Genomic DNA, 10,837 nt, shown 5'->3' on the forward strand with positions numbered 1-10,837 from the left:
TTATATTTTATGTGCTTTTACTTGTTTTGTATAGGTTTTACATATTAATCTATATCTTGTAGGCTATGGGTGAAAGATCGAAGAAACCGAGCTTCTTGAGCAGTTTACGAGCCTTATACGCATGAGATTTCATGAAACAACTCAAAGCCCGGCCTGATTACATGTTATACAAGCCCATTACTTACAATATTATAACATAAAAGAAAAAAATAAAAAACCCTAACACAGCAGAAGCTGCGATCGGAAATCAGCAGGGGAGAAGAGAAGAAAAAAACTTTTGTTCGGCTAGGGTTTGATCGTGTGAAGGCTAAGGAAGGAAGAAGGACACAAGAACAAGCCTCGGGGACGTTTTTCATCAGTTTTCATCAGCCGGGAGTAGCCCATTCACTCCATATCCTTTCTTTTACACATTGTTCATCATCTTTATTTCTTGTTCAATTGAATACATAGTTTTGCAATTGTGTTAAAGATTGAAGTGTTTATGATTGCTATTGATTGGTGAACGATTTTTAAGATGATTGGGATGAGTTTATTGATGTTTTTATTGATGATTAGCTGCTGTCCAAAAAGTATGGTAGGCTAAACTTGTTGGTTCTACATAGGAATGATGATAATTGTTAGTGTTTGATAAGTTTTATGGATTGTTTGATTAATAGACTTTAATTGTTATTGTAAAGTTTGATTTAGACATGAAATAGGTTGTGTTTAAGGGCTGGAAAAATTTTGGTAATTCATTGCTTAAACCTCTTGCGTTGGTTGATTAGGTTTGTATTGATTGATCGGTGCTTGTTTGATTCTAGACTTTGTGTTTAGGGTTTGTTTGCGGTAGGTACAACCGTAGGGTTTTGTTGCATGAATTTATGGTTAAAGTACAACGGTTAGACACCTTCTTAGAGACCGAGAGGTGATAAGAAGTTTGGGTTGTCTCATTGCCTTTGCATGCTAGAATAAGAATTGCGCGAGAGCGAGTTCGTTTCTTGTCAGGTTTAGGTGTTTTGAGCGACTAGTTGATCTATTTTGGTTTAAGTTGAATTGTTCCTCTATCCTTGGTTGTGTAGTATTCATTTCCAATAGGGTCGAGTGTTGGTGAGACCAAGAGGTGAGTCAACATTAGAAAACGTTAGCAATTGTTTCCCGGTTTGGTCGTTTTAGTCGATTTTGAGTAGTTAAGGCTTGTTGGGTATGACCGAGAGGTAATCCAGTGAGCCCGAGCGATTCTTAGTCGTGTCATCTTTAGGGCCGGTGTCTTGATGTCATCCAATCCATTAGTTTGTTAGGCCTACAGTTTGATTCAGACCTAGGTAGACGTTTTTCTCCATCCTAAGTTAACATTGTTAGTTTGTCGTTAAGTTTTCTATTTTTGGTAACTTTTGTCAGTAAGTCTAGTTAGTCCAGTTAAGTAATTAAAAATCAAAAATCAATTAAATATTATTCTTAGGTCGGTCTTGTCTATGGTTAGTGATCTTTAGCGTCCTTACGTGTCTTCGTGTTCGATACTCAGACTTCCTAGGTTTGTACTACTTGCGACCGGTACACTTGCCGGTTGTGTGTGGTTTAGGATTTTCGTTTTATTTTTAAAGCTTAGTTGTGAGGGTTATTGTTATAGGGTTATCCGACGCCCATCATGTATTCCAAAGACTAGCTCTATTTACACAAAAAAATAAGATAACTAAATTTCCTATAAATTAGGAAAAGCTATACAAGTCCAATATAGCTGTTACTACATTAAGCACGTTCTATATTCGACTGTTGAGAGTGGCCCGAGTCTTCAGGAGAACATGTGAACGTTGCGTGACCTAGTAAGCATCAAATAAAAGAGGTTGAACCATTAGTATAACAATATATTAAGGATACCTGTTACTTTGGAGGATACTATATCTTGAAGTTATCCTGAATACATCGCGTGCTTAGGATACCGAAAATTTGATGCCTAACAATTGTCCCCAAAATTGATGGCTGTAAAAGTGGTTTACAACTGTCGATTTTTTGAATTTTGAATTTAAAGATTAAGTAGATAAGCCACACGTGTCAATCATCCGTTAAACCGTCAGAACCCCCTTGGTTATCCTTATATTTATCTCGGATAAATAATTCAAATCTTCACCCGATCATTATCCAGGTAATCTCCTTTCTCTCTTTGATCTTCATCTTCAAACATCATGAGTATGAAACTCAAACCTTCTGGCATCAAGGATTTTGCCTCACAAAACCTCCTCAAAAATCCTGTTCATGAGGTGTGTATCTTCAATAAGATGGATATTAAAAACCTTAAAGTCAAAGGTTGTTTTCCTCTGGGAACCATTTTCAGACCTTTTGATCACTCGATTACATCTGACATGATTTCTAAGTCTTGGATTTGCTTTCCCTTTCTACCGTTTAAAATTGGTTTCACCTACCCCTTTTAAGATTTTACCACCGATTTCTTTAGAAGGACTGGCCTTAGTTTTATCCAAACGATGCCCATGGTCTGGAGTACCTTGTATGTGCTTGTAAAGATGATTTATGATCATGCTCTCGACTTCACCCTTTCGAAACTAGCCTTTGCATACGACCTTCGCAGCCACTGTTCTTCTCGAAACCTTCTTAAGACCAAATCCGATCGAACCCCTCTCATTATGAGGAATTATCAGAATAATGGCTAGTGGAAAAAAAACAATTTTTCTTTGTCAAAAGGGATTCTCTTCCAGATCCCGCAACCCTTCCTTATCTTTGGGGTCATAAAAAGTAGGATACGTTATCTTGAGACGGTATGCTGAAACGTATCATACTAACATGTTTTCTTTTTCTTGTCTTTTTCTTGCAGCTTTGAAGTTCTTCGAGATTGCTCCCCTAGATAGACAAACAAGGAACAAGGTGAACTCGTTCTATCTTATCGACGAAGAAGAAAGGACCTTCTACTTCCAGTCAAGCTTTCAAGAAGACTTGTCCCGCTCGAAGGAGTCTGACATGTATTAAAAGAAACAACTACGTATTAGTCATAAGGATCAAGGGTTTAGAGATACCGACATGTGTTCTTATAGGTAAGTCCGCTGCTGTTTTCGGCCTTGAAGATATTGATAGTATGGTGTCAACCCACAGTACCGTCAAGAAGGAAGCCGCTCCTAGTTCCCTGCCCAGGCCAGAGAGTAGCCGTGCCAAAGGCTCAAAGAAGAGGAAGAACCAAGAAACCTCTGACTCCACCCCCGTGCATGACATTGACTTCCAAGAGGCCATGAGCTAGACACAACATGTATGTATCCTTCTTTATCGTATCCTTATATCCTAAAGATAACTTATGCTGAGAATTTCTTATCTTGGCAGGGTCTTGAGTTTCTCTCCTCCAGGTTTGCTACAATGAGCCAAGAACTCCTCGAATCCAACACCCGCGTCGCTGAGCTGTTGAAGATTAGGACCTCCAAGACCAACCTTCTGGAGAAGAAAACCAAAGAGCTCGAAGATGTGAAGCAAGAGCTTACACTGGCTAAGAAGGAGTTAGTTCACCAGGAGGAATAGCTTGGTGAGGATCCAGGAGGTTACGGAGGGGGCTAAGAAGTCGGCTACGATCTCCATATTCCAATCCAGGCTCAGAATGGCTAACGAGGCTAAGGATGCCGGCTTGGATACTCCATTTTGGGACGTGGCAGCTTGGGAGAAGATCATGGCGGAGCTGAGCGGAGAGAAGGTGGAAGAGTCGGGGTCGAGCGTAGTGGACAAGGTGGATGACGAAGCGGTGAATGCGGTGGCTGGCGAAGCGGTGAAGGTGATGGCCGGTGAGGATCAACAGGTCGATGATGATAATAAAGAAAAGGCTTGAGCCCTATTTTTTATGAATTTTTGTTTGTTTGTGATAGTAGTTTGTGGTGGTAGTATGTTGAACAATTTTATTTTCTGTTTTGAACAATGATGCTTAGGATAATATGGAAACATGGGCGGAGGGATCTTGATTTTCGAGACGAAGCCTATGTTAACTTGAACTTTGACATTTCAACAATGCCTGGGTGGAAGGGTCTTCTGTTTGTTGAGAACGAAACCTAAGTATTGTTCTTAATTTCCTGCACTTTTGTTAGTAATAATATAATCTTTTGGCTTTATATCGTTTTTCGTTTGTGATATTTTAAATAGATTATCTTGACTTGCTTTAGAATATCTTAAACATAATATATTCATGAAATATTTAAAGACTTAAGTCTTGAAACATAACATCTTAGGGATAATATACCCAGAAAACATATCTATAAAACTTATCATATTTCAGAATAAAATATCTAAGGATAATATATCCAGAAAATATATCTTTAAGACTTATTATGTTTTAGAATAAAATATCTTAAGGATAATGTATCTAGAAAATATATCTTTAAAACTTATATAGATGAGAATTGTCACAATTGAGCTGAAAGATTATGCCTTGATAATAAAATGTATAATAAAACTAAGTGTAAAGGAGTACCTTTGTAGTGGATACTTGAAGACAAACTTACATATGATGTCCCCAAATGCTAAGTACTTTTCAGAATTTTCTCTGGTTGAGTTAAAAATAACTTAAGTAGAATTAACTTAAGTGGTATTTTTCCATTTAGCGACTTGACCAATCTCCGACCTAGAAAAATCAAGTTAAGCAAATCTGGCGATAAAGCCTTTACTGGGGTAAACCCATTATGCTTGCGACAAGGCCTTTACTGGGGTAAACCCATTATGCTAGCGACGAGGCCTTTTCTTGAGAGACATGAAGATGTCTAAACCTTAGATAAAACTGGGGAAAATTCCAAACGTGAGCGACATGAAAATGCCGAAACCTTAGATAACATGAAAATGTTATAAACCTTTGGAACGTATGTGTGACACCTCTGCCACCTATCTTAAGGATCCGAACTGTAGCCAACAACAACAAGATTATCAGCCACTCTTCATGGTCTGATCTGGCCATCTCGACGTATAGTCGAATATCGTGCGCTCCAGGCGGGGTGTTACCCAATTCGTTAGAAAGGTGAAGACCTTTAAACCTTATAAGATATGCAGGATATCTTATTCGTGTGTGAGGTGATCAGCATCTAACTTTTGTCAGGATAACGTATCCTCAGGATACCTGCAAGACACTGAACTCTTGATGAGGGGTGGGTGTTAGCCTGGCTAACACCCCTCGGATGCTTAAGTCAGTAACTTGATAAAGAGATAATAAAGATTAAATATGTTTGAATTTAAAGATAGATCAACAGACATACCTTTATCCAAAAATGTTGAGGATATGAACATACCAGTTGAAGATACTAGTTGAAATATGCCTTAAGATGTATAACATTCCAAGCTCTTGGTATAGGAACACCATCCATAGAGATTAATCCATAGGCTCCTTTGCCTGCTTTTGAATCGATCAAATAAGGACCTTCCCACTTTGGAGCCAGTTTTTCATCTGCCAGGTTGGTGGTATTCTGAAATGCCTTTCTTAACACCATATCTTCTACTTGAAATCTTCGAATCCTGATATTCTTGTTGTAGGACTTGGCTATTCTTTGTTGATATGCTACCATCCTGATCTTAGCAAGATCTCTAAGCTCGTCAATAGTGTCTAGATCTTTAGAAAGGCTTTGGTTGTTGGACTCAATATCTTGGATGCTCGTTCTTGCTGTGGGGATCACCATTTCTGTAGGGATAACAACTTCGGCCCCAAACACCAAAGGTGTTTGACCCATTCCATTTTTTGAAGTCGTCCTATCAGCCCAAAGTACGAATGGCAACTCTTCAGCCCATTTTCCTTTTTTGGACCCAGTTTTTTCTTCAAATTGTTGATGATGATCTTATTGCTTGATTCTGCTTGAACATTAGCCTGAGGAGGTATTGGTGTTGAAGTTACCATCTTGATTCCCCAACTTTCACAAAAGTTGGTTGTCCTACTACCAATCAACTGTGAACCATTATCACAAATGATCTCTACCGGGATATAGAATCTTGTCAGGATATTGCGCTTGATAAAGGAGATCACTTCTTTCTCCCTAACTTGGACAAATGCTTCAGCTTCGATCCATTTTGAGAAATAATCTATCATGGCCAGCATAAAGACTTTTCCACCAGGAGCCTTGGGCAGCTTTCCCACAATATCCATTCCCCATTTCATAAATGGCCACGGGGATGTAATAGGATGTAGTGGTTTAGCAGGTTGATGTAGGATATTGCTGTCTTTGACAAGCATCACATTTCCTAGAGAAATTCATTGCATCCTTCTTTATTGTTGGCCAGAAATAACCTATTTTTAATATCTTGGATACTCAGGCTCTGCCCCCACTGTGATTTCCACAATCACCTTCATGTATATCCTTGGGGACTTCTTGTATTTCATGATGTTCCGAGGCTCAAGTATGAACCTGCAAGTGACTTTTTATATAAAACATTATTTAGAATAATATACTGGGTTACCTTCATTCGAAAAGCTCTAGGATTTTCTCCGTGTGGGATCTCGTTATCCTGGATATACCATATTATGGGATGGGTCCAGGATACTGGATTATCTTCAACATTTGAAGTTTCCATGAATTTGTGGTTTTCCTTCGTTGTTGTGGTCAAGATGTGTATAATAGGTATCTTGATGTCATCTAGTATCTTGAGGGCTGATGCTAAATTTGCAAAGGCTTCCACTTCCGTTTCTTCTCTAGGTACCTGTCCTATATCAAACATCTCGAAACACATAGCTAATTGTTTAACTATTTTGCTAAATTTTCTTCATTTACTGCATAAGAGCCATTAAAATGGTTAGCTAATAATATAGAATCAACATAAACCTGAAGATACCTGACCTTCATATCCTTAGCTAATTGTAATCCTGCTATTAAGGCTTCATATTCAGCCTCATTATTTGTAGCCTGAAATTCACAAGATATAGATAGAGGTATAATGCCCCCCTGTGGCAATTTTACAGGATACCTAAACCTGTTCCTCTTATGTTAGAGGCTCCATCTGTGTGCAAAGTCCAATTCTCCTTAACGTCCAATTATTGAACTTCTTTTTCTACTTCTCCAAGGATATCCTGGCTAAAATCAGCTACAAAGTTGGCAAGTGTCTGATATTTGATGGTTGTCCTTGGTTCATACAAGATATCGTATGCATTAAGCTTCACAGCCCACTTCGCCATCCTACCTGACATTTCTGGTTTTCTCAAAGCAGCCTTAATAGGATAGTTAGTTTTTACATGAATAACATGAGTTTCAAAATAATGTCTTAATTTGGTAGAAGCCATTATAAGTGCTAAAATTAATTTTACAAGATAAGAGTACCTGGATTCAGCATCTAATAGGCTTTTACTTACATAGTATACCGGATGTTGTTGACTTTCGTGATCCTTGACTAAGATAATGCTTATTTCACTCCCTGAAACTGCTAAGTACAAGGATAGCGATTCACCATCAACTGGCTTCATCAGGAGTGGTGCTGAGGATAAGTACTCCTTTAGAGATACCAGTGCCCTTTCTTGCTTGTCTCCCCATTCGAATTTCTGATTCTTCCTCAGGATATCGTAGAAGTCTTTGCATTTCTCTGAAGATCTTGAGATAAACCTGTTTAGAGCTGCTATTCTTCCAGTTAACCTTTGGACATCTTTGACACTTCTTGGTGATTTGATATCCAGGATAGCTTTGATCTGTTCGGGGCTTACTTCTATTCCCCTTTTAGTGACCATGTACCCTAGGAATTTTCATGCTTTAACTCCAAAGTGGCACTTGGCAGGATTCAACTTCATGTTGTACTTACCCAAGATATCAAATGCTGTTTCCAAGTCTTTGAGGTGATCCTCAGCTCTTCTTGACTTCACCACCATGTCGTCTATGTAGACTTCCATCATGTCCCCCAGTTGGTCCTTAAATATCATGTTGACCAGCCTCTGTTATGTTGCAACTGCATTTTTTAGTCCAAAAGGCATAGCAATATAATAGTATATACCTGTGGAAGTTATGAATGATGTATCTTCTTGATCTAATGGTTCCATTTGTATTTGTTGGAATCCCGAGGATGCGTCCATGAAGGTTAGTATCTCGTGACTAGCAGTTGCATCTACCATTGAATCGATATGTGGGAGTGGAAAGGGATATTTGGGACATGCCTTATTCAGGTCTGTGAAGTCCACACATACTCTCCATTTCCCATTCTTTTTCTTGATCACTACCAAGTTGTCCAACCATCTAGGATAGTGGACCTCTCTTATCATCTTGGTTTTGAGTAGTTTCTCCACTTCTTCTTGTATGATTATGTTTCTTTCCGGAGCAAATTTTCTTCATTTTTGATGCACCGGCCTGAAAGAGTTATCTATACCAAGTTTATGAGTAATGATAGATTTAGAGACATCTGTCATATCCTCATGTTTCCAGGCGAAGGTGGAAGCTCTTTTCTTTAAGAAGGTTATCAATCCTTGCTCGATATCCTCAGGCATACCTGATCCTAACAAAACTTTGATCTCGGTATCCTGAGGATCCAAGGATACTTACTTCACATCTTGTTCTCTAGCTTGCAGGACCTCCCATGGTTGTTTCTGTAATTGCTATGCTAGAGTAGGCTTTGCGGCCGACTTCATTGATGATGCATAACAATCTTTGGCGTCTTGTTGGTCACTTTCTATCTTGATAACTCCCCAAGGACTTGGAAGTTTTACACATTGATGGTACGTTGAGGGTACAGCTTTCATGTCATGGATCCAAGGCATGCTTATGATCACATTACAACAAGATAATGAATCAATAACACAAAATTTTTGTGGAGAGTTTACTCCATCTATGTATACTGGAAGTTTGATATCTCCCAATGTATTCTTAGTCTCCCCACTGAACACTTCAGAGATTGAGGATCTTGGGATAATCTCAGATTCTGAGATATCCATTTTCTTCAAAGCATCAAGTTGGATGATGTTCATAGAACTCCTGCCATCAATAAGTATCCTGCACACAAAACAGTTAGCTATACTTAAAGTAATTACCAAACCCTCATGGTGGGGATCCTGAAGATGACATTGATCCTCTTCTTCGAAGGATATAGTCCTTTGGGTAGTCAACATGGAGGTACGGAGAGGTTGATGAGTGACTCGTAGGGAAGCTATTAAGCAAGTTAAAAGATACAAATGTATTTGCTTAACCAACTTAATTTCATGGAATTAGTTGACTATGGTTACTCATATGTTTGCAGGTAGGAGGAGGTAGAGGATGAAATTATGAGAACGAGGGCCACGGTCAAACGGGCACCAAAACCAACAGAATGCACCATACCGTGGCATTCCGGGCACCCTAACTGGACCGTGGTCCATGGTCCGACTCATAACTGCTGAGTTTGGGTCACTTTTTAGGCCGTTTTTGGATGTCTTTTAACTTACCTTTCAATTGGGACAACCTGGAGATGATTTGTGAAGAACAAAAACATTATTTTAGGGTTTGTAATAATTAGATTATGTTTTTGATTGCCATAAACAAGAGATTTGAAGCAATAATTCACCAAACCATGTGTGGCTAAACCCTTTGGTGTTTTTCTTGGATGTAAGGTTATTTACAAGACACTTTATGTTAATTGTTCTTGAACTTGGATTGATTTTCTATTTGTTTATGTTAGTATAATCATGATGTTAGTGTGATTGTTTGTAACTTGTCTATATCGTTTAAACCTATTTTGAACCACGCGTTCCTGGTGTCGTTGACAATTGAGATTTAGTGGAAAGAATTAGGGGTGATAGTATTGATTGATTGTTGAGTAACAACCTCGCATTCTAGGAATCCGAGTACTTAGTTTCTGATTAATCACAAACAATTGCATATGCACAAAACCGAGGTATTATGGTTTATCCATTGAATGTTAACAAGAGTGTCGAGTAATAACCTGAACCCCAAGAGGAATGCTTGTTTAATTGATTTTTCACAACTTATTTGCTAGTTTACTTTAGTTCATAAAAACAAATTAAAATCAACTTGAAGACTACTTTTTGTCATTTACTTTTATATTTAGTGTAACTATCAAGCTACTGATTTAACACATATTCCACAAACTCCTTGTGGTCGACACCCAGTTACCGCTATCTAATTAGTTGTATTTGGTTTATTTTTGAGTGAGTCTTCAACCTCACGTCAAATTTTGGCACCGTTTCCGGGGAGTAGTGTGCAATGTGTGTTATTTTTGTAGTTTTTGTTTAAATTGTTATTGTCAGTTTTACGCGGGTTGTGCTAGTGTGTAGGTACTTATAGGTATATGCATACACGACGCTCTCGGTCTTCATCACCGTTAGCGTTTGATCCTGAAATCGAGAGAACTTTTCGTCAGATCCGGATTCTACAAAGGGAAAACAAGATTATTGGATCACCAAGCACACAAGGTCGAACAACTGACACCACAATCATGGCTTCAGAACAAACTTTACCGCCAATGCCGCCACCCATCAATGCTGAAAACCCATCATCCACTGAACCCATTACTACTACAATCTCTCCAAGTGTACCTACTTCAACCGTGTTCAGTTTTCAGCCACCAGTTAGTCTTCCACCCTTGACAAATTTCATGCCTATTTAAGGACAATCATCAAACTCACCACAACAATCATCCTTCCAATCTCAACAAAATCCACTTTATCAACAACCATACACGTTTCCTCAAGACCCACCTATAACCCACACTTCACTGGGTCAGAGATTAGGCCCGTATTTAATTGGTGGGCCATGGTATGGTGATGGCAATGAAGGGTATGAAGAGTTTGAAGAAGGATATGCAAGTGGAGTTGATGGGAATCAATTGAGGGTGCAAGGGCAGTTTGGGTATGGACCCGAACTTTAACCACAACAACAAGTGCAACAATGGGGTGGCCCGAATGTCAATCAAGTACAACAACCACAACCATTGCAACAAG

General features: G+C 38.8%; 1 protein-coding gene across 1 annotated transcript; it reads right to left on the reverse strand.

Annotated features, from left to right (window-relative positions):
• Nucleotides 1-8,500: 8,500 nt before the first annotated feature.
• On the reverse strand, nucleotides 8,501-10,406 carry LOC143569986 (uncharacterized). The gene is made up of 2 exons (XM_077055764.1): nucleotides 10,324-10,406; nucleotides 8,501-8,894 (listed from the first exon to the last, which is right to left on the reverse strand). The coding sequence occupies exons 1-2, from the start codon at nucleotides 10,404-10,406 to the stop codon at nucleotides 8,501-8,503; spliced, it is 477 nt and encodes a 158-aa protein (XP_076911879.1).
• Between the last annotated feature and the right edge of the window lie 431 nt (nucleotides 10,407-10,837).

The sequence above is a fragment of the Bidens hawaiensis genome, unplaced genomic scaffold (assembly GCF_021521415.1).
Source record: "Bidens hawaiensis isolate Kalapana, Puna unplaced genomic scaffold, B.hawaiensis_p1.1 tig00001269_1, whole genome shotgun sequence".
NCBI classification, from domain to species: domain Eukaryota; kingdom Viridiplantae; phylum Streptophyta; class Magnoliopsida; order Asterales; family Asteraceae; genus Bidens; species Bidens hawaiensis.